This window comes from Zootoca vivipara, chromosome 2 (assembly GCF_965207765.1).
Source record: "Zootoca vivipara chromosome 2, rZooViv2.hap1.1, whole genome shotgun sequence".
Lineage (NCBI taxonomy): Eukaryota > Metazoa > Chordata > Lepidosauria > Squamata > Lacertidae > Zootoca > Zootoca vivipara.
This window is the reverse complement of record NC_142584.1, coordinates 33,516,851-33,541,996: the sequence shown is the minus strand read 5'-3', so window position 1 is coordinate 33,541,996 and position 25,146 is coordinate 33,516,851. Positions and strand designations below refer to the sequence as shown.

The following is a 25,146-nucleotide window of genomic DNA, read 5'->3' as shown; positions in this document are numbered from 1 at the left end:
ATGAGGAAGAGGCTGAGCGGCGGCAGCTCTGCCAATCAAACGCCGCGCCTGGTTTACCTCAGTGGCACTTGATTGGCAGAGACGTCCCCACGCTGCTCGGCCTCTTCCTCCCGCCGCCACCCTGTACCCACGAGAAGCAGCAGCGCCGGTGGCAGCAGGTACGCGCAGTGGCTGGGGCAGGGGGGTGACGACTACTTGCCCCCCCCCCATGCCTCTTCTTCCATCTCCCCCTCCCCATGCCACTTCTCCAGCCCGCCACAAGGTCCAAGGGACAGTGGACCGGTCCGCGGCTAAAAAATTTTTGCCAACCCCTGCTCTAAGTGGATGGGGACCAGGGAGAGGACCTTAATTGTGACACCCTGTTCATGGAATGCTCTCCCTAAGGACTAGCACCAACTGATATCTCTTTCCAGTGTCAGGTTAACACATTCCAGCAAAAATACAGTGGAACCTTGGTTCCTGAACCTCTTGGTACGTGAACATTTCAACTCCCGATTGCTGAAAAAGCAGAAGTGTTCCAGTTTTCGAATGTTTTTCAGAAGCCAAATGTCCAGTGTGGCTATCAGCTACTGTTTCTGGGGCGCCTGCGCCAATCAGAAGCCACGCCTTGGTTTTCAAATGTTTCGGAAGTAGAACGGACTTCCAGAATGGATTACATTCAAGAACCAAGGTACCACTGTTCATGAACTGGCTTACTGTTGGTTTTATCCACTTTCCTTCTACCGTGTTGTCTTTTGATTGTGGTGGTTGTTGTTGTTTTTAAAAAAGATTATCTTTGAACGCTGTCCTTACAATTTTGTTGAATGGTAGCAATCTTTTAAATAAAAATAATTAGACTGAAATTATTACAAATAAGAATCTTTAAAATTGTGGGGGGGGGTTAAGAAAAAGACATTGTGTGCTTTAGATATATATAATCAGAAACCTATGCAAAAGTATTCCCAAGTGTATATAGGATTGCAGTCATGGCTTGCTCTTACTAACCCACTGAACAGTATCAATTGTTATAAAATGGCTTGCAAGAATTCTAAGGTAAGGACCCTCTTCACCATTATCAGGAAAGAGGGACATCCACCATGGCTGTCATGAATTATTTCCGTAAGACAAGACGCAATTGTTCTACCATAAAGAAAAAGCAAGGAATTTTGCAGATAATCCACGCCACGCAAGTAACTCAAAAATCACTAAGCACATTTGCAAAATATAGGTATTGGTTGAAGTTCACTTTTATTCAGATGATGTAATCACAGAAAGAAATGAAACAAGGAGCTATTCTCAATACTCTCAAAACTGGTGCCATAAAAATGAGAATACTTTGAGTCATCATTTTTTTTAAAAAAATAACAAAAGTATGACAATAAACTAGAATGGCTGATCACAAAATCATTTCATGAATGGAAATAATCTGGGGCAGCAAGGCATGTGTATTGCAAAATTTATGCCAGCAACATCTAATTGCCCTAACTAATTACCTTTGGTGGTGGTGGTGATGTCTCTTCTCAAATGAGATTTTTTTAAAAGATGTGCCAGGTTCTGCATGTGGGCAGCTGTGTCTCTCCCCTCCGAGACAGACAATGGCTGATGGGACCAATGCCCTATTTCTGGAATCCTTTTGCTTCATTTGGCATTTGTCCCTTGACATCCTTAGCCTCCACTTCTGGGTCAGACCAACAGTTTGAAGAAGCTCAGATAGCACAAGCTTCCTTTCCTCCCCCTGCAGCCTCTCTACCCTCTGACAAGCCTACCCAGAGGATGTCCACCAAACTCTGCAGACTGCATCATCCAGGACTCCAGTGTGAGGGGAGAAGCGCCCCATACAGAGGGAAAGGATATTGTTTTCCTCCGGCATGAGATTCCGCCATTGCATGAGCAAACTCCTGGTCATGCAACACTAGGTACTATCCAATGGGGTTACCTTGCAGCAACTATTTGAAAATTTCTGAATACAATTCACTGTGCACATCTACACAAGCCCCACTAAAATTAACTAATCAAGTTCAACAAGGCTTTGCATTGAGAAGTTCATAGTACTAGAATTATCCTTTTGATTCCTCACCCATTGCCCCAAACAATAAGCTCTTTACTCTCAGCAATGCTCTTGGAAAATTATTCCCTTGGAAAATGTGATTAACCCCCAAGTAGTTTATTCAATAGTAATCTCACCAAATTCCCGACAATGAACTCGAGGATGCCAGCCAAGTAAGCCCACAATTTACATCGGGGGTTTGTTCCAGGTATCATGCCTAATGTCAAAATTGCATATACCGTAGTCAATACCCATTGTGTGCAATGCAAGTGGAATTGCCAAAGTATTTTTTCCTGGATACCCCTTTAAAAAAAAAATTGCCAAGCACGTAAAACTGAATGTCAAATGTGCATACGTTGTGGGCTTAGTGTACTGCATTTTTCCACTTGTCCCTTTAAGCACAGAGTACAGTCATACCTCGGTTTAAGTACACCTCAGTTTGAGTATTTTCAGTTTAAGTACTCCGCAGACCCATCTGGAACGGATTAATCCACTTTCCATTACTTTCAATGGGAAAGTTCGCTTCAGGTTAAGTACGCTTCAGGTTAAGTACAGACTTCCGGAACCAATTGTGTTTGTAAACCGAGGTATCACTGTATGCAATTCAATGTCTCTAGTTGTGTATATGCAGACACTATCTGTACACAGACACCATGATTGTCACATATGGTTTTCACACTACTTTTCCCTACATTTACATTTTAAGGCTGCAATCTGTAACATAGTCATAGCTGCCAAGTTTTCCCTTTTCTTGCGAGGAAGCCTATTCAGCATAATGGAAAATCCCTTTAAAAAAGGGATAACTTGGCAGCTATGAACATAGTTACTGGGGCGTAAGCCCTACTTCTGAGTAAACATGCACAGGAGAGCACTGTTCCTCCCTGGGATCCTGACAATGCTAAAGTCATGAGATCTTATTCTTCCAAGCAAGCATTAAAAAAAACATATTAAAAGTCTGTGGTGGCAAATTTCCCCAAATGATGTTGCCAGTAAAGTAAAAGAATGAGGCTAGAATCCAGCACAGCACTTTCCGTAATCAGGTCCCTACCTGTGCAGCTGAGAAATTTTATGCCTGCTGCAAGCCATGCAGAACACCAGGGTATTTGAATATTTGTGGGATCACTATGGTAAAGTATTTGGGAGTCTCTGGAGTGCATTTCCTACACAGTTTCAAAGCAGCAAATATCATTATAAACTTGATCCTGAGAAAATATAATATAAATAGTCTCAGAGCACACAGGAATATGGGGACTACGGGGGTTCTGGACCATAATCATTTTTACCTCAGATGAGACTCAGCTAAAATTAGCTAAAATAGCTTGTGCCAATGCATTTCATTCCCTTATGCTATTATCCCATAATATATAGCTCCTCTTTTAAAAAACTGACGCTCATTCACATTATAATGTAAGAACATTAGAGTTATTTGGAGAAAAATGGAACTGGGGTTATTTTAAAAGCATTGGAAACCCTCCATGGATTTCCGTATAAATCCACAAAGTGAACTGGCCTTCCATCTTGTGAAAAAATATCCTCATCTACTTGGGCAGGGGGTGTTCTGAAAAGACTGTTTGCTTCAGAGACAGTCAAGTAAAAAATGAAAAAGGAATGAAATTAAAAAGAATAAAGGGTCTCCACAATAGGTGGGCATAAGCATAAGATGCAGGCACTTGGCAAGTGGAAATAATTAAGAAGAGGCTTCGCTGCCCCAATGGCCAGGCTATTCTTCCACATTGTAGTATGCAATACCCATCACAACAAGTTGATAAGGGGAGGGGAAGCTTTTTAAACTTTGGAGTTCAGTCTTCCCTGTGTTCTATAACAGAAGATGCTATCAAGTCTTTTCCAAGGAGCACGTCCTTGTGTCTCTGCATGTGAATACTGTTGCGGGCCGCTGAAACCGCCTCCGTCAAATGGTGCTGTAATCTGTGTTTTTGGCCACAAAGGCTGGGGCCTCCCACTCCACGGTGAAGAAGGAAAGTGTCCCAAAGAACCCCACCACGGCCATAATCAGAAGCTGCCACTGAAGAAGCAGGTAGTTGCTGTAGAAGTACGCGATGGCGGCACAGATAGACTGAAAAGGGAAGCAAGGAAGGGCGTTAGTGACATTTCATCTTGGCTTCAGTGCCATTCAGCTTTAGTAACATTCCAACTTTTTGTGATTTCCAGAGCATAAATTCCCCAGTCCAAGTTGTTTTTCTAATTAACTGCCTTACTTAGCTCTTCTACAATCTGCCTATTTCAAAGTGAACAGCTTAGCATCAAATGGCCTTTCATATCAGCTTTGACTCTTCCTGATCCAAGGTCATTCCTAATTCCTAAATTCCTTGCTGCGTCTACAGACGGCTCAACTGCACCAAATCCAGGAAAGTAGAGACTCCCAAATTCCTAGAATTGTAGAGTTGAAAGGGACCACAAAGGTCATCTAGTCCAACCCCCTGCAATACAGGAATCTTTTGCCCAATGTAGAGATTAAGGGTCTCATGCTCTACCAACTGAGCCATCACAGTGACTTGTAGATTGAGTTGGAACATGGCGGTTTTTGCCTCTATCTTTTCCACTTCATCCACTTAGCTATATTAATTTAAACTGATACAGAATGCTATTGTTCCATTAATATCATTTATTGCATTGAGATAGAAGGTAGCATTTTCTATATAGCACACCTACTAATGCACGTATTCCACTTATGACTACTCCAAATATTTATTCTTTAAAAATAATTGTTATATTAACCATTGTTTCATCACACACAAATATTATATCACAAAAATGTTTATGTTTAAACAGAATTAAATTTCAGTGTCTTCACTGGGGCTTAAACACAGGACTGTAGCATGTATTTTGGTTAACCAAACATCCTGCATTACTGAAAAGGCTTCTATGTTCTTGCCTTACCCAGTGTCCTTGTCAAAAGTAGATGACTTTCAAATTCCTTCCAATTTTACACAAAGCTCTTTGTTTGCATAATGAATAAACTACTGTAGTATTTCAGTAGACTACTGATTATATAATGTCTGGCTCTGACATTTGGCAACCAATAATACCTGGATGAATTTAAAGACTGCAAAGGCAGGTGCACTGTCTTCTGAATATAGGAATCCCAAAATACTGAGGAGTTGAGTGTTGAAACAGCTGTCACCTAGACCCAGTAAGAAGCTGCAGAAAATTGCCAGTTCTTTGCTGAAAATAAAGAGATGCCAACATTAACCACACTGTAACTAATAAAAAATATACACAACTACGAATGAAAAATTAGGTACAACCCTACCATTCATATTATTTTTGTCTAAGTTTACTGAGAAATAATGGAGAAAAAATTGGCAAGGTCCAGATTGTTACCAAAGAGCTGCTTCATTTTGAGAATTCTCATTTCGGGCATTTCTGCGTTGCAATTAAATATGTCAAAGGCACTTTGCCTGTATTATTTAATGTTTTAAATATTCTTTGACTTAGCATTCCATCCAAACCTGGGCTTATGGTTTGTCTTCCCCATGAGTGGTAAACCAAGAGCAAATCTTACGTTTACAGTTCATGGTTTGTCTGGAGCAAGACAAACCATGAGCCTAAGTTTGGCCATCACAGTAAGGCAAATCATGCCTTGGCCCCAGAAAGGGAAGGAGGAGCACCCCAGCCATTATCTTTGGTCCTGTAACCAACATGTTTGCCTGTTCGTATTAAGCCATGGTTTGGCTTAGCACCCTGTGTAAACTGGATCTGCCTGCTCATGAGAAGGAAGTAAAGTAACTCGTTACCTTGGTTCCATGAATGCTATGCTGTCTGTGCCATGGATGGAGGCGATGGGGGCATCGTTTGGCATGTTGTAGAAAATCAAATAGAAGGCTGCAAAATGGACCACAATGCCTAACATCACCACTGGGTTCCTGCCAAAACGACTGTTTTTGCTCAGAAGGCCAAAGATTCCTCCACCTGTAATAGAGAACGCATCATTGTTGCGAGTAAGAAAACAGGGTGGGGTGGAGGGTTAAATCACTTCTCTCGTATGTCATGGAAGGGACTGGTGGAAATGGACTTATTTGACCCCCTACTCTGCTCAGCAGCATCCCACCCCGCTAAAAAGCCTCGCTAAAGGATGAGAGGATCCTGCTAAATTGTGTGTTCTCTGGCTTGGGAGGCTGAGTGAAGGACGGATTCCGGAAAATCCAGCAGAGGCAACTTCCTTCCTGGGCGTTATGTCTTGTGGTGGTGGCTCTACCCACAGTCCAACATACTAGAAAGCAGGCAACACTGTTGGGGGGGGGGGAGAAGCAAACCCCCACCAGATGATTGACTATGGCAAAGTGTCGAGCTAACGCTCCATCCTCTCTCCCCCACATGGCACCACTACCTGATCCACAAGTGGAAACCGTGACCTGGCCTCTCACAGGAGCAAATCAGGAGGCAAACTGTGTCACCACTGTATCACCTGAGACCTCAAGAGGGTCGGAGCTCACATGCTCCTCCATACGGTTAAATAAACATCCCTGTAAAGAGAACGCTAGCATGTCAGGAAAAGGACAAAGCTTGTATCCTTCTCCCTGGAACCTAGTCTGTTATGCCAAGGATTGTTTTTCTCTCTTTCACAGAAACATATTCACTCATGTAAGTCTGTATCTGAAGGTATGCACTTCAATGATTTACTGCTATTTCTGAGAACTAGGACTAATTATGTCACAAACATTGCTATCTGCAGTGGCTCCAACGGCCAAAAATGCAATCTGCTTTTTATACCCAACAGCTGCTTGCCTTGGCTGTCAGAAGTCCTATACTCCAGAGTTTGCATAGTCTAAAATCAGCAAAACACTGCTGCTACTCCATCACCACTATAAATAAGTATTAACTTCCTGATCTGCCAACCTAGCAGTTCAAAAGCATGCCAGTGCAGTTAGATAAATAGGCACTGCTGCGGCGGGAAGGTAAACGGCATTTCCATGCACTCTGGCTTCCATCACAGTCTCCCGTTGCGACAGAAGCAGTTTAGTCATGCTGGCCGCATGACCCGAAAAACTGTCTGTGGACAAGCGCAGGCTACCTCGGCCTGAAAGCGAGATGAGCGCCACAACCCCATAGTTGCCTTTGACTGGACTTTACTGTCCAGGGCTCCTTTACCTTTTTTTATATAAAAAAACCTTTTAACTTCCTGATGCATTAAACTGGTGTGGATAGTCTTAGCTCCTGAGGATTAAACAAACTGTTGTAGCTGTTCATATTAATGCACTTCATAAGCATTTAAAACAGGTCGGTCTCACTTAACCACATAGAAGCCATTTTGGCATATGTGGTATATCAATGTCATCATCATCATTATTAATTTATTTGTTGTCTTGTTTTGAGCTGTACAGTGGTACCTCGGTTTAAGTACACAATTGGTTCCGGAAGTCTGTACTTAACCTGAAGCGTACTTAACCTGAAATGAACTTTCACATTGAAAGTAATGGAAAGTGGATTAATCCATTCCATACGGGTCCGCAGAGTACTTAAACTGAAAGTACTCAAACCGAAGTGTACTTAAACCAAGGCATGATTGAATATGTATTATACAACTGTAGGCAAAATTTATTTCCTGCTTTTCAAATCCAGTTTGGGGAGAAGCCATAGGGCAATGGTAAGGCATCTGCCTTGCATGCAGGAGGGCCCAGATTCAATCCCCAGCACCTTTTCAGATGTCTGTCTGAAACCCTGGAGATTTGCTATGAGTCTCTATGTCAGGCATCGCCAAACTGTGGCCCTCCAGATGTTTTGGCCTACAACTCCCATGATCCCTAGCTAACAGGACCAGTGGTCAGGGATGATGGGAATTGTAGTCCAAAACATCTGGAGGGCCGAAGTTTGGGGATGCCTGCTCTATGTCAACAATACTGAGCTAGATGAACCAAAGGCCTAACCTGCACAAAGGAATTCCCTTTGTTCCTATGACTCACCTAATATTTCTCCAATACCAATAAAAATACCAGAGAGTCCAATTAGACTTTTTTCTTCAGTACCAAATTTATTTACCGCACCTATACAGGTCCCATACACTCCAGAGAAGAACGTTAACTCCAGACCTAGAAAGAAACAGCAATATTACAAACACGAAAGGAGAAAGTTCCTTGTTAGAGCTTTATTAAAGTCTACAGTTTAAGATAGAATTGCAACATGGAGCTGCCAAAAGATATCAGTAGACTGAATGATACACTGGTCTTTTAGGAGAACTTTTCATAACTGTATTTATGCAATGCAAGTCAAGCTGACCAGCGGTGGCATTGCATACAGTACTTTGATTATCTGGAGGAAGCAGCTGGTAGGAAAAATGCCTGCGTAGGATCCAACCATATAAACCACCAAGGTATTTCAAATACCATTGGCGCAGATATTAAATTTTAAGAATGTTTGTGCAGGATTCAGCTACAACAACCAAGGCACCTATGGAACACTAAGTGTTAGCTTTACTAACAACTCCCAAGAAGTAGTCATGAAACATCTTACTTCAGAGCTGTCTGGTTCTATATAATGATGGTTAAAAGGATCATATGTACCACATGCCTGGATTTCTTTTGAGGAAAAGTAGAACGTAAATTAAATAACAAAAAAATCTTAACCAAGTGAAGTAAATGAGGCATATGACCCACTGAGAGCCTGCTATGGGCCAATACTTCCACCGACCCATGGAACTGCAGGCAAACTCCCCAAAAACACAACTTGGTGAAGGAACCGGAGATAGGCCTCCAAGTTTAAAGCAAGAATATAAAAATGTGGTGGTCGGGACAACTAAAGTCCGCAAAAAATGGGACTGAAATAAAAGCAAAATTCTGAAAATCTCCACTTTCACTTTAAAGCCCAAAAAATTGGGCGGAGGTGGGGGGAATGACTGCAGGCTATGAAAGGTACAGATACTCTCAGCTGCAACCACCAGGTGGCAATCTGCAACACAAGTACTGTATTCGGCTACCAAAGGGAAGATATAGGAAGAGGAGCACTGAAAGTTGCTGTGGGGGGAGAGAGGGAGAGGAAAATATGATGGAAGAGAAAACTGAAGATGCTGGAATGGAGTGTCTTAATGCAGGGCAAGGACCACAATCCAAAAAGCATCTGCAGATGTGTACAAGGGAATCATCCAAGCAGCCAAGGCTTTTGTCCGAAGTAGCTCCAGCCAGCAATATGGGCGGCAGTTCATTAGAAAGAGCAGATTGTCTTTTTTTGGATGCAGAAAAATCTTTAAAAGAAATCCCCAGCTCTGTGCATGGTTCTCCCACAGGCTCAGAATGAGAGCAGAAACTCAGACTAACAAATGCTTTGGGAGATACCATGAAAAGAAAAGCACTTGGGGGGATTTGCATGATGCAGCCAAAAGCAATGGATTTGGGATAGGACTGCTGAGCAGTAAGACAGTCAGTCTGGGCCAAAGAAAAGGTACTGTGCACAAGTCCCATGCAAATTCCTGAGGCTAGTGATTCTATCCTTATCCAGTTAGTTACCTGTATAGGCCGTTGTGATGCTAAGCAGCAGAATCTCTTTTGTGACACACAGCTTGATGGATCTTTCTGCAAAGAAGCCACAATTAAAATACATGAATGCACACCATGAGAATCCTCGCCGGATGCTGAATTAAAGTGGGGGGAGGTGGAATGGGCTGAACTATATTATCCCCTCCCACAATCACAATAACGACTTCTGAATTAATATTCACAGTTGCATACAGGAACACAGAACTATAGGCTTATAGATTCCAGCTTTGTAAGCCTAGACCATTGCTCACTGGTAGAGCAGCTGCTTGTATACAGAAAGCCCCAGGTTCAATCCAGGTAGGGGTCTCCAGGTGGGGGTGGAAAATACTGAGCTAGATGGATCAATGGTCAGAAGAAGGCAGCTTCCTAGGCAGGAGAAGACACCTTAAGAGCCTACCTTCCTGCCTACTTCATATCTGAAGCAACCCACATTACAGCGAATGTAGTAATCCTGATGCTAATATTAGGCAAACCATCTTTCAATTCCCCTTACCCCACAGAGAACACATCCACTGCTCCCTTAAGAGAACAGCCACCATGCTCCAAGGAGGATGAAACTTTCAAGGAACCCCTAGCACGGGGAATTAAAAGCATCTTTTCCTCCCTAGGGGTAAGAATCTCAGACAATGATGCTTAACTGTGGTCCTGGGTGATGCAAAGCATTGGTGTCTGGGTGGTAAGAAGAGATGATCATACAACACAGGAAAATAATGCATATTGCCTGTCCTTTTTATTTAAAAAAAGAAACACCTGGAGGTGAGTTTTTAACGTGAGGCATCCATGCATGACTATGGCTTGGCATGCTGGAAAATCTAATACTTCCATGGGATTTTACTTACTAAATGCATCGACGGCCCTTGTCATGTTGCTTTGGCCAGACCTGGTTAAAACAAACGTTTATTTAAAATGAGAAAATAAATTTACAAATGGTGAATTTAAGTTGTCATGATTATTAATCTTTACATGACAATGCCATTAGAAATTTTACCGTACCTGTCCGGGAGTTGTTGCGGCTACTCCCGAGTAAAGACACTCCAGTCCGTTGTGTCTTTAAAGGTTTTATTGTGCATACTATTTACAGTGCAGAGATAGCAGAAAACATGGCCTCCTAGTCACTCTCAGAATCTGGCAATGGCGCCCGTCTGCTTCAGGGCCAGCATAATAACCCGGGCACCCCGAAACGCCACCCCTTAGCCCTGCGTTTGGGCGTGCACCTCAATTCGGGCGCCGGACGGAGCGGTGCCCCTTCTTCCCCTTGCTGGCTGGGGCGGTGCCTGGGCTCCAACGCCTCCCTGAGCCGTCCCTCCTTCCCTTGTTGGTCAGAGTGGTGCAGGGGCTCTGGTGCCTCGCTGAGCCTTCCCTCCTCCATTCTGCTTCCCCCTGACCCGCTGCTAGCACTGTCGCTGGGCGAAGTGCTGGTCAGGATGATGGGAGGAGGCTCCCTGTAGGGAGTCCCCCTGACAGTACCAATATGGGAAATAACCCGTTCAGAAACGAACTACTTATTATGTATTGCTTATGATTATTAACCATATTTCAGAATAAGCTTGCCGGCTGGGGCGAAACCACTCCACTAGCTTCCTGGCGGAGGAGTCACGGTTGCTTATAACAGGAGAAGCGTAATGTGGCAGGGAGGTCAGTGCAGTGCAAACACACTGGCAGGTGTGCCAGGTTGGCTCTGCTGGCGCATGTGCACTCTGCTGACCTCCCCACCACTCCGTCTCTACCTCCCACTACGCAACAGCAAACCCACCTGCCAAGAAGCTTGTGTAGCAGCTGCACCCCAGCCAGCCAGCTGCCTCTGAACTGTTGTATTTTACTGATATTATGTTATGGCTGGACATTACGTTGTTTATTGTCTCTACCCAAGCCCAAGTTAATTTCTGCTGCCCAGATGCATGACTACTGCATTCTATGGCAACTCCTAAAGTATCAGAAGGACTTAATTCTTACTTTAGCCACACACTTCAGCCTGGATTAGTGTCGCATTAGGAAGAACTAAATGGAGTATTTCCCACAAACTCTTCTACTCCCCCCCAAAACAAATTGATTAATGGGAAAATAGTGTGCATAACCATCCTTCATAATACAAATTAGTCATCTATCTTATTCACAGAGGAGTAGAAATGGCTAAGCATACGGATTTGGGAGTCGTATCGCCATAAAGACCTACGTGCGTTCTATGAGGTTGTCAGTAGAGGCATCAGCTTCTTCTTCCTCTGAATTTGATTCTTCTGGGGTCCTAATGAGAAAAAACAGAACAGTCCCCACAAGACTAATCACTGTCAGAGCAATGAAGACGGTCCTACGGTCGTTTTCTGGGAAAGAAAAAGAAGTGTGCGTCAACTTCATAAACCAGCAATAGCATATCCATTCATTCTATACCTAGGACATTTCTGTGTTGTGATTAAATACAGCATATAAAATAAGGTGTACTCTCCCATATACTAGTCAAGTTCTCTATCAATGAAACTCAAGTTCTATATCCAAAGTTACCTATACAATAGAAGTGGGGAACCTTTTTCAACCTAAGGGCCAGTTCCCTCTGAGTAACTTTCTGGGAACCACATGCCAGTAGCGTGTTTTAATTCTGAACCTTATTCGATTTCAAAATCAACTGTGAATTCTAGCTAATATATCACATCTGATTCACAGACAAAATAAATGCAAAACTTTATTGAAGCTTGTGAAAACTGCCATGAGCTCAGTTGCAGAATCTGGGAGCCAGAGCAAGGGGAATAATGTAGGAGGGAAGTTCAAGGATGACAGTGCTTTTTTGAGGTTTGAATGATAAACACTGAGACATGGAATCATAGAATCACAAAACTGTAGAGTTGGAAGGGACCCAAAGGGTCATCTCATCCAACCGCCTGCAATGCACTTGGTAAGAACCAAAAATTGGGTCAAGGCAAGGTCAATAAAAGAGGAAGCTAAGCAACACCCAGATATATGTCAAAGTAGATTTGTTTCGGCGAGGATCACAGTTTGAAGACATAGATGGGAATACGAGCCAGCTGTACACATGGAACCAAAATACAGCAAACAGAAGGGAAACACTGTAGTGTTTACAATTATGCTGCTACACATGAAGTTAAAAATAGCCTCCAAGGACTTTTAAAGCACTATTTAAAATAAGCTGTGGCTATCTCCACTGCTTTTTTTATTTCTGTTTGTCCCCTCATCAACACAGCAATTTCCCCTTATTATTTCATTCACAACCTGCTTATCTTTAAAAAAAGAAGAAGGATATATTAAAAAGACCAACCTGATATATGAATTTTCCCTTGCCAGGCAAAGTATATATATAGATTTCCAAAAAACAAACTGTGAAAAAAAGAAAGCACATAATTGGTTAAGCAAGGTACTTGAATCGCAAAAGAAGGGGGGGGGAAATGTAGACTGCAATTTCCTTTACACTGTCAGAAGAGAAGACTGCAAATCCTAGCGAACCTGAAACAAGCCCAAGGATTTCCTTGTAAAAAGTTAAATTATGTTGGATTTCCAGGCATAGTTGAACATATCTGGACAACATAAGATAACAAAGAGCTTGGTCTCTTTGTTCTCCTGCTACACCCACACAAAAAGTGTAATGAAGTTAAAGCAAGAATACTTCTTGGCTGGATAAAGAACCCAACAAGTTGCTTCCAACAATGGTGATATACATCTACATCACAAAAACTGATCCAAAAGAAGAATGGATTTTGTCCGGATCTGCTTATATAGTTGCTCTTCTTTCTTCATTTTCTACCACCACCACCACCACCAGATCTCAGAGTTAATTCCAGAGTCCAGAGTTTCTGGACTAAGTTTAAACTATAATAATAATTTATTATTTATACCCCACCCATCTGGCCGGGTCTCCCCCGCCACTCTGGGCGGCGAAACCTCTAAACTCTGCCATATAGGAATCAGCAAGCATTGGTTTCTTCAGACATCTTGTGAAAACTTTACCTTTCTGACCAGGCTTTCCCTGACTCATGAAATTGGGCCCTGTTTTCTATGTTTATATTCCCTGAATTCCTGTTTTACTTATTCTTATATCCTTTTATAGCTGTTTTATAGGGCGTTTTTGTATTAATGTTTTATATTGTACACCACTTGGGAGATTTTTTTAAATGTTAAGCAGTTTGTAAATGTTTTTAATTAATTAATTAATTAAAAAATAAAGCTGCGGATATCTAATTAATTATATCTAAGGCAACTTAGGGACCGGTTACCTTGGCAACTGCCCACTCACACAGGAACTTGACTGACGTCACAGCCTCTGCTTCCTGTGCCACTCCTACACAAAATCAGGCAGGGACATGTGATAGACAGGACCTTCTCAGTGTTGGCACTGTGACTCTTTAACTTCCTCCTGGTGGGGATTCAAATCCCCACTAGCCGCTATATCAACTCGCACTTCTAAAGAGTTCTTGACATTTGTTGGACAAATTTAAATCAGAGGTCTGCTCATTAAAAAGCAAACAGGGAGCATCTCCACCCCCATCACCCAACCCAGACACGGAGGTCCAGCTCCAAGGGCCTTCTACCGATTCCCTCACTGCAAGAAGTGAAGTTACAGAGAACCAGGCAGAGGGCCTTCTTGACAGTGGTACTCGCCCTGTGGAATGCCCTCCCTTCAGATGTCAAACAGATAAACAACTCTAAGACTGTTGGAAGACATCTGAAGGCAACCCTGTATAGGGAAGGTTTTAATGTTTGATGTTTTACTGTGTTTCTGTATTTTGGTAGAAGCCACCCAGAGTGGCTGGGACAACCCAGTCAGATGGACAACATATAAGAATGAGAATAATTTCTTTCAAAGCCAGCATGCCTCCTAGTGGCGGAGCTTCATGCTCTGGCACGGGGGGGGGGGGCAGAGAGCAGGCGGGGGCGGGGCTGGCACGCGTCCCAGGGGCATGACGCGCCGCCCGCAGGGGCGTGGCGTGCGTCCTGGGGGCATGCCACACCGCCTGCAGAGGTGTGGCGCCCAGCATGGGGGGGGGGGCCAACCCACTGGGATCGCGCTGCCAGGGGTGGTGTACACCCCCCGCACTCCTCTTCCTCTGCCACTGGTGCCTCCCAGATGAAGCAGGTTGTCTAAAAAATGAATAGGAATTGCCTTCCAGTCAACCAGACAAGGGAGCTCGCATGAACTGGAAGGAAATTGGTTATTTTCCTCTTTTAGAGACAAGTGACAACCATATGCATGTTTGAACATGACAGCAGGTGAACAGTTTTGTGGGTTAGTGTGACGGAAGGCTGGAATAAAGCTTATATAAAAGACTGGTCACATAAGCTAGACAGCATCCTCTGCAGCCTTCCCTGAATTTCTGACTACTTCCCTTAAGATTCCAGGGCACTAGCTAAGTTCATGGGAAATTCTTAGTGCTAGCCTGCAGGAACAAGGCAGATCATTTCCCATGACACAGAAGTGATGCTGACTCAGAACAGCCTTAGACCAAAGCACTCCTTCCAATATAGAAGGCCATTTCTAAATAAGCCTTTTGGAACACAGAATTGCCTGGAAGCTGTTATTCAACCCAATCCTATCCAATGTTTTCTTGGAAGAAAATGAGTGAGCACAGAATTGCTACTGAACTGCAATGTTTTGTTCCAATTAACTATGGATATTTCAGAAGAGACAGAATTCATAAAACTAGACATTTGGTGTTAAATGACACAAGCGCAGCATTCTCTAAAGAAAAGCGTCACCCTCATGTCAAAAAAGCTAACAAGTGCCAGGTAGATAGACAGACAAACCTTTTATTGGCTTTTTACCAACAACAACAACAACAACAACTAGGGAGAGGTCAAGATCTTATTGGGTAAGATATAAGTAAAGGTGCTAATTTTGTTTCCTACCTGGATTGTAGTAATGCCCAGAAGATGCCACTGTTTCTGCCAATGGTGTTTTCGTTGGAATTTATTGTCAGACAGTTTCCCTGAGCAGTCCACAGTACTGAAATTTAAATCATTCAAAGGTAAACAAGGAAAGAAAATTATTTAGGATTTGCTGACATTTTATGTGTGTCTGAGTTTGAGTGCCCAGGATAGTTAGTTCATGTAAGTATTTTTAAAATGCCTATTTGGGGTACTTCACAGATTTTTAGGACTATACCTAAGATGTTTTTAAGTGTACAGTACTAATAAAAATGTCAAGTGTGAATGTAACAAAGTTCTGTCTGAAACACAAATATCATACTTCATATACTACAAGGCTGGAATTGGCAGCAGCTCCTTGCTGAGTTTGTTGCCATGTGATGAAACAACACTTATCCCCCATCTTCAAAATGTGAAAATAATGACACATTTGCAAGCATCAACAAATCTCAAATACCAAATAGAATTTGTTGCCATGTGTGAAACAACATTTATCACCCAGCTTCAAAATGTGAAAATAATTACACACTTGCAAGCATCAACAATTAATATATACCAAATAACATAAAACATTACTAGAATGTATTCTAGGCATTTCTCCCCTTGCTGGCAACGCAGCCAGCCTCTGCAGCACTAAGGGTTAGTTTCTGATTTATCACAGGCTGCTGGCAGCAACAAATCTGAACCATGTGTACTTTTTAAGATCCATAAGGTATGACTTTCAGAGTGGATGCCACTTCAACTACGGTCATAGTTCTAATCTGGACTTTGAGTACCACTTTAGGGCGTCTCCAAATGACACAGCCAAAAAAAAAACCACAAGTTAATTATAATGCTAACTACTTTGAACAAGGTGATCCTAAGTAAATCTCTCTAAATTCAACTGGGCTTGCTTTCTAGATAATGTGTTAGGTTTGCAGCCTAAGGGAATAATAATAATAATAATAATTCCTGTGGGAACCTTTCACACAAACCATATTCATGCCTGAGTGTATGCTTTGTGTAAATATTTCGTTTTCAAGATATACCAACTTGATAATTCTCAGCTTGAGCTGCAAAAATGCAACAAACGTACTGTCGCGTGCTTAAAGCCAAACTAGCCATGTCACTTGTTCTTGTGCCTTTTGCATCTTAATTCATAAACGGAGGCACAGAGAACTCGTTGAAACCATGGTGCCAAGGAGAGGGGGTTTAGCCCTTTCTTCCCCTGATGCAACTGTTAAAAAAAATAAAAATCCACACACACTGGCTGTTAGCAATTCAAAAAGAAACAGATAACACGTGACACATTTAATATAACATCTCACTTGGCTTTTAAGATTCCTACTAAGTTGGAACATCAATAATCACAAACTTCAAAACCATGGACCACTTCATTTCATTTTTAAAGGCTGAGCTTAAGAAATCAATAGATTTGCTAACAGAATAATATTGGGGATCTTTTACATTCAACTTTGAATTCATTCATTCTTCTTCCAGCTCCAAACTAGCAGGTATAAAAGTTCTCTAATGTTTCTTTACAACTATCATTACTAAAGAAAAAACAAAACACCCCGACAATCTGTATACAAAAAAAGCCAATAAAAAACCATTAACATCTTCTTTGTGATGACTTCCAATTTTTCTCTCTGTAATCCATATATTAACCTTATTTTATCGCACAATTCTGGATTTCTGTTTACATTTATTTATTTATTTAATAGTATTTTTTTCCTCTTTCTTTATCTTTTTTCTTCCTTTACTTTAACTCTTTCCTTTTCTATTTCCGTTTTTGTAAAATGTTATGAGAGAGAAGAAAATCAAATGTATGTATATATGTTGTGTGTCTATGTTTTTAAAGAAATAAATTAATAAAACCTATTTAAAAACAACAACTATCTTTACTAGAAAAGTGGGGATGCTAAAGAGCTTTTTAAAAATAGAAACGCTAAAGTTTGGATGCAAAGACCACATGTAGTTCTTCTGCATGTCTGAAGGAGCTTTGGACTTCGTCATCTCAAACAGGATATCCTCATGCTACATGGCACACCTCTTTTTAAACTGAAAGGAGTTTAAAAAGCAAAGTTGTCATTTGGAAGATGGGGAAGCTGAAAAAAACCAACAGTTCCAAAGGGCACATTATGTGCCTATATGCTCTGGGCATCTTGGCCTCGATCTCAAGATCCTACCAAGACCCCAAGTCCAACCTAAACATTCCTAGATCTTTCCGATACAAAGTTGGGAACAGCATACAGAAAGGCCTCATTCACACATTCCGTTAAAACCATAGTTTAGTGCTACACAGGCGAGCCTCCCAGAGCCCGAGTGATCTGCTGGGCTTGCATGCTCCTACCTCATCTCTCCTGCACAGTCAGGAGGAGTTCTGCCAAACTTAGCTTCAGTTTTAAAAAATCTTGGCTAAACATTGCACACAAACCCAGGACCCTGAAATAAAACAAGCTCTGGTCAGTTTTGATACAAACCAACTTCCAACCATAGGTTATGAAGTTGGGTTGTTTAGCAAACCACTGTTTATTTTAAGCCAGAATCCCCGATTCACTGCTAACAGTTGGCCAAGATTATTTGAAAGCAAAACTCACAAACTGTGTGCGAGAGGGGAGGGAGAAGTACGCAAGCCAAATGCTTTGCTTGGGCTCATGAAGCCTCACCAACTTAGCACTAAACTATGCTTTAAAGTTCCGCAAGAATCAAGGCATGGTAGGAAAAGGCTTACCAGCAGCTGCTATTCCAAGGAAAACAGACGCTGTGTAGAAGCTCCAAGTAGAAGGCTGGATAAAAACGGCAATATATATGCTGAAAAGATGGCAACATATGGGATTCAGTTTTAAAATGGCTGGTGCCACAACTGCAATACTTTATATTGGTATTTTATATCAATTTCTTACTCAAACTGCAAAAAATACTACAGCTCAATATATTTGAAAGTTTTACATATCACTAAAGCACATCATGACATGCTGTTTCAATGATGCAATCTAACAACCACTATTTTCTTACACAGTACCCCGCTCAAGAAGCTGAGTTTAAAATATTAGCCTCACAGCAATCCCGAGAGGTCGATTTAAGCTGTGAGAAGATGACTTGATCAGGGCTCCCAAGCGAGATTCAAGGTTGCACAGGGATTTTAACTTGTACATCCTGTGTCCAAAGCCAGCACACTAACCACTATCCCATGTTCCTCAGTTCTTCACCTGCTGATGCTGCACATGAGCACAATAAGCCTTTCAAAGGTACCATATTTTTTGCTCCATAAGACGCACCTGACCAAAAGATGCACCTAATTTTTAAAGGAGGAATGGGGAAAGCCCTGGGTTTTTTGGATCAGCTCACAGTTGTGCAGCTTTTTTGCAAAGGGGGGGGGAATCCTGTTTTGATGGAGTTCAACTCACAGTTCTGCAGCTTCTTTAGGAAAGGAAAGGAAAGGAAAGGAAAGGAAAGGAAGCCATTTCTACAGTTTCCAGACAGATAATCTAATCAGCCAGTCACATGTTGCTGGGGAAACACAACAATGGAGGCCTGAGCAAAGGGATGGGGCCTGGAAGGGAGCTAGCTTCTCTTATCTCCCTCCCGATCTCTTGCAATCAGCTGCTGAGCAGGTTCTCTTTCCCTCTTGTTGGCCTTTAGCTCTTTCTTTTAAAAAAAAAAACACGATCTGCTTTTCGCCCCTGAGCAATTCGGCTCCAGGGACCATGCATTTGGTCCATAAGACACACAGACATTTCCTCTTACTTTTTAGGAGGAAGAAGTGTGTCTTATGGAACGAAAATACGGTAGATGAATAAAAGGTAGGCAGCCAGAAGGAAACACCAAGGACTTACCTGTAAAAGATACCGCTAACAAACATGGACAATTGCGGTCCTATGATGGCAACCACCGAAGGCGAGATAAGATTGGATGCCGAAAACACCCCATAAATAACAGCCATGCTGCGGAAAGTAACACTAATTATTAATAAATATTAGGATACCGTTCAATGTCATTTCAGAATTTTTAAATGTTTTAATAGTGGGGTAGGAGAGATGAAAATAATGCCAACTTATTTCATATATGGCAACCAATGTGCCACTTTGGTTTCTGATAGTACATGGGTAGATGGGTAGATGGCCCTCTAGTAGCTATGGTGGCTCATTTACCATAAGTAATGTATTTACAGTAGTGTGAACTGGAGCAGAATATACATCAGAAGGTTTAGTTTGCTCAGTTATGTAATGTCCAGTTTAGCCATTATTTGCCTTCCTCAACTGTATCTATTAATTAATGTCACGAAGACTCTATGCCTTCATAGATTTGCAATGTAATAGGAAATCTGCTCAGGACTAAGCCAAACACGACATCTTTTCATTTTTGATAAAAGCAGTCATGTGGGAGGCAGGAGTTCGACCTCACAACACAAAAGGAGGGGAATCCTTGGTTAATAGCAGATCAAAAGGAATCAGGTCCAATCCAATCAATTTTTAGGTCCCTTTACAAAAACAACACAAAACAAAACAGGACATGTAGAAAGTTGTATTCACACATATCCAATGACAAATCTGATTTAGCCATTAGTTGTCAAAGGATGCCAATTATTATTTGCCCTTTTAGCCATTTTCATTGTTCTTCCCTTCCATAAAGGTACCGGTAAAAGGTAAAGCAACCCCTGACCATTAGGTCCAGTCGCGGACGACTCTGGGGTTGCGGCGCTCATCTCGCTTTACTGGCCAAGGGAGCCGGCGTACAGCTTCCAGAACATGTGGGCAGCATGACTAAGCCGCCTCTGGAGAACCAGAGCAGCGCACAGAAACGCTGTTTACCTTCCCGCTGGAGCGGTACCTATTTATCTACTTGCACTTTGATGTGCTTTCGAACTGCTAGGTTGGCAGGAGCAGGGACCCAGCAACAGGAGCTCACCCCATAGTAGGGATTTGAACCGCCGACCTTCTGATCGACAAGCCCTAGGCTCTGTGGTTTAACCCACATTGGGAGAGCTCAATTATGGAAGCAGAATATGTTTAAAACAAGCCGATATATGCATTTTTACATAAGTTAGAGTTACTGTATTTTAGCAATTACCTCACACTGCAAGATGAAAATAACTAGGACTGTATCATTTGTATCTTAAGCTGAAATGCTGTCAGCACATTGTAACTTCTTATCCATAGGCTAATCCTTACTTTTTCTGGATGTTTATAACACCTTCTTTGTTAAGGACTTTCAACTTTGGAAGAGACAAATAACGTCTGTGTAATGAGCAGAGTTTGCTTTGCAGGGTATCACCAATTTATTTACATAGCTCCGTCAGTGAAATGCATAGGGAAAAGATCGAGTTACGCTTGCCTTCTCTCACAAACCCCTTCCTCCGCAAGAGAGGCATGCACATAAGGGGACAAAATGGAGGGGTTTCTATTTTTTGACACTTCGGTGCAAGTCTAGTCTTCTTCATGCACTTTTTTCACTGCTTTACAGATGGGGACTAGCCTTCTGACACATTGCATTAGCTGTTTAGCTTGAAATGCCTAGCTCTGAAACTCTGTTTGGGACCTCCAAACAAAGAGGAGGAACTCAGGGTATTGATAGGGAGAATGACTGTTTTCCATTATGTCTGAACCCAGCACCCAGTGTGACTCAAAAGCAACAAAAAGAGAAAAGTATCAGTGAAGAGTACCTTGTATAGCCACTGCCATGGAAATCAGTGTGATTTAAATTTGTGATAACGGTTTGCTGTACGGAAAGAATTTTTAAAAAATTAAAATATGGTATCTAAAGATTTTTTTAAACGATAAATACTTGAGATGCCTAACAGAACTAGAAATCAAACTACAGATTAACAGCAATTAAAACACTAAACTTCAAAGCAACTCCTTGAATTAGGTAGTTGCTATTGTAATACTCATTTCATTGATAAAGGCAATGACTCATTCAACACGTAAACACAGGTTTTCATAATCACTAATGTTGCAACACAGAAAGCAAGGATGCAAAGGAAAGTCGATAGCCTGAGTAAATTAAGAGTTTTGCACATTGGTTTTCTGAGCTCCCTGAGTTTTTCTCTTCCCTTCTCCTGAAAGCAAAACTACACATTACTTTAACAAACAGATGTTCTGAAACCTACATTTGAACAGGTAACACTAATAAGATTGCAATGGAACATCTAACTGGTGAGTGGGAAGTGTCCTTGATTACGTATCATCCACAGCGAACTAGGAAGGGAATAACAAGCCTTTCTCTCACACTCCTGCTTATTGAGGACAGGATTGGTGTTGCATGCATGGAATAAGATCTTATTGCACAACAGGAATTCCCACCACCCTCCCCCCACATGCCTGCTCTGGAGTGTTGGATGAAAGGCCAGAACTGGTTTGGAGGGCACATGAGGAGGTGTCTTGTTGTGAGACTGGACCATGTTGTGTGTATGTATGCTTCATTAGCACTACATTGAATTCTACCCCTTATCCCTAGGAAACCTCACGCATGGGATTGGGGCGAGGTGGAGTGATTAAAAAAAAGGAATTTTGCACAAAGGGATGGGCAACATGGTAACCTCCTAATGTTGTTAGAATCCTTCTCCCATTAACCTCAGCATAGCTAATGGTCAGGGATGATAAAAGAGGCATGGGTTTCTCTCTATAAAAGAGATGTGCAATTGCTGGCAGTTAAGAATACAATCCTATAGTCCAGGCATCCCCAAACTGTGGCCCTCCAGATGTTTTGGCCTACACCCCCCATGATCCCTAGCTAACAGAACCAGTGGTCAGGGAAGATGGGAATTGTAGTCCAAAACATCTGGAGGGCCGAAGTTTGGGGATGCCTGCTATAGTCCATGGGAGGGTGTCCCAGGGCCATAGGAATTTGCAGATCTTCCTTTCCTTGGCCAAAGAGAGAGGTCCATCCTCAGAGGGGGGCATCCACCCCCAGAACCTTTCCCCTCGTTCCCACTAAAAAGGCCACTGACACGGCTCCTCCCCAGTGGGGTTTGGAGAGGAATGTTGGGATGAATCTCAAGCCTCTGGGACGCTCCTGGCATGTACCTTTGGCATGCTCCTGGAATATTGGGGGGGGTATATATCAGTCCTGGCAAGGCTATAGAATTGGTTATTATTCTGCCTTGCATTCACACAGACACAAACACACAGAGAGACAGAGTAAAGATGATTATGCCTCAAGCATTACATTCTGAAAGATCATCTGAATGCTACACAGAGCAGTGTGGGGAATCGCATGCTTTTTCAATTGGAAGCTCGTTGAGATCTACTATCCTTGCAGGCAATGAGGTTAGGATTCCAACCCTAATCATTTTCTGTGTTAGCATTTTACTACAGTATCACTAAAAGCAGCAGATAGCTTCAGAAATATTTCTAAATCTAGAGATTAGAAGAAACAAAACAAGAGTTATCTCATTACATGTGCTTGAAGCCCCAAAACAATACAGTATAACCATTCAGACTGAAGCACCATGAAGAAAGGAAAGGGATGCACTCAGGGGAAGGTAGGAAGGGGTAGGCTCGTATATTCACTTACCGCAACATTTCCACATGTTTGGAAAGCAGTGAACATAAACATAAAGGCTGTTCCTAGGACAATGATGTTCAACAGTTTTTTTGTCTCGGGATTCATTTTGTGTTTCCTCAAAAAGCTTTCCGGCTAAAGTTAGGGCAGGGTCGCTACCCTTTAAGCTTCTTTTTGAAAAAAATCTGTCAAGACAACACAAATACCACAATAAGCATATATTTAAAAACTGACTGTGGCGTTGACAGATATATTCTGACAAACGAAGGGAAATCATATACAACCGTAGCTAAGCAGAATAATAGCAAAGAAAAAACTCCAAGCAACAGGAATTAAAATACTACCTTTCACACAGTGAACAACAGCAGGCTCTCCCAAAAAATGAAGCATTCTGCCCCAGCTGATCTTCTTTGACATTTTAGTTCCTCATCATATCTTCTGAGTCAGTTTTTGGCCAAAAGACTTTAAATCACGTGGTGACAAAGGGAACTCCTGCAGAGAGAGCATTCCGTTCAAGCTGGACAGGAACTAAAGAGCAGTATAGAAGTCAGGTCAGCTGACCAAAAGGAAGAAAGCCCTGATGAATTCTGGGAAATGCAGTTCTGAACAGTCTTAGTCAACCCAGAAAAGGCAAGCATGAAAAGGACTTGCTTAGTTGTTTAAATGATACATTTAATAAGGAATTGTTAACTCCCTTTAAAAAGCATACATTTCTGCTTCATATATTTATATAATCTCAATGAGTGGTAAAAAGAGGTTAGATATCTAAGTACTGTATCATTTACTTCAAATTGGGCATGCAAGTTATGTGTGTCAGTGTTTTAATTTAGGTACTTTCTCCATACTGTACTAGAATGTGAAGTACTCGGATATAACATGTACTGTAATACAGTAATAATTTCTATTACTTTATTCTTCCATATCACACAGGGAAACCACTTTCTTAATTAACCGTTACAAATCCCCATGCAGCTTTTTGGTGACAATGCAGCACAACAATTAGGTGGTGATACATTCTGGGTCAGTGGTATGTTTGGAATGTGGGCAAGATATTGCTGGTGCATAAAATGGCTGGGAGGCATTGTTTTTAGATGCTTCTACCATCATTTCATAAATCAGAGTGACGACCTCTAATATTTCAGAATTTTGTCAGCTAAACATTTCACTGTTGTAAATTTTAAGGTTTTATATATATATATATATATATATATATATATATATATATATATATATATATATATATAATAATTGTTCATAAACATGTACATGAATGTACAGGCACATGTCTGAAGCAGCACAGGAAGACAGGCCTGACTGACACCATTTTGACTCTCTCTGACCAGGTGTTCCTCTGCAAGGAAGAAGGGGGTGGGGAAAACCTTCTCATTGTCTCAGGCATCCTGATACCTGAGTGCTAGACAGGTGTGATTAACTTGGCTGGGAAACAGGGAAATGTAAATATCTCCTTTTTTTGTTGATTAGGTTTTGGGGGCAGGGGGCAGGGTCCAAGGTCCAGGATGTTCAGATTACTGCCACCAGACCTCCCCTTTCATGATGTACCTATGATGAATCTAGGGAGGGCGGTCTTGGGCTACACCCCTTCTGTGACATATGGGTGATGCTTCTGGGGGGTGGGCTGAAACCAATTTTAAATTTCTATTTAAGGGCAGGACACCTTTGTTTGGGGTTCCTTCCTTGTTCTCCTGCTTGAGGGGAAGGACCCTGTTGCAACAGTAAAAATAAAGGCTTTGCTTCTCAAAATTCTCTGGTTGGCCTCTGTTATATTCTCCGACCGATGGAGAACCCCATAAGGGCAGATTTTTGCTTATATCAGTAGCCAAACACTATTTTTGTTCGTAGCCGAACCAAAAAGGGGTGCCTTGTCAACTCACTAGTGCATTGCCCCAAGAAAAAGATATTCCGTTTGGGAGCACTACTAATTAACATGTCTTTAAGTCCCAGCTCCTGCCAACCTAGCAGTTCGAAAACACGTCAAAGTGCAAGTAGATAAGTAGGTACTGCTCCAGCGGGAAGGTAAACAGCGTTTCCGTGTGTTGCTCTGGTTCGCCAGAAGCGGCTTTGTCATGCTGGCCACACGACCTGGAAGCTGTATGCCGGCTCCCTCGGACAGTAACATGAGATGAGCGCCGCAACCCCAGTCAGTCACGACTGGACCTAATGTTCAGGAGTCCCTTTACCTTTAAATCTGTTTACTTCAGTGTAATACTTTTGTACAGAACACAATTTGGTAGGTTAGGTTGCAATAATGGCTATAAAACTCCA

At 42.0% G+C, this 25,146-nt stretch overlaps 1 protein-coding gene across 1 annotated transcript; it reads right to left on the bottom strand.

Moving 5' to 3' along the window:
* Positions 1-1,210: 1,210 nt before the first annotated feature.
* On the bottom strand, positions 1,211-23,413 carry MFSD11 (major facilitator superfamily domain containing 11). Its single transcript, XM_035104568.3, has 14 exons — positions 23,208-23,413; positions 22,876-23,048; positions 21,023-21,078; positions 19,197-19,304; positions 18,092-18,171; positions 15,361-15,457; positions 12,779-12,837; positions 11,687-11,831; positions 10,353-10,393; positions 9,484-9,549; positions 7,948-8,073; positions 5,782-5,956; positions 5,074-5,209; positions 1,211-4,100 (listed from the first exon to the last, which is right to left on the bottom strand). The coding sequence occupies exons 2-14, from the start codon at positions 22,969-22,971 to the stop codon at positions 3,936-3,938; spliced, it is 1,350 nt and encodes a 449-aa protein (XP_034960459.1). The 5' UTR covers positions 22,972-23,048; positions 23,208-23,413; the 3' UTR covers positions 1,211-3,935.
* Positions 23,414-25,146: the final 1,733 nt, after the last annotated feature.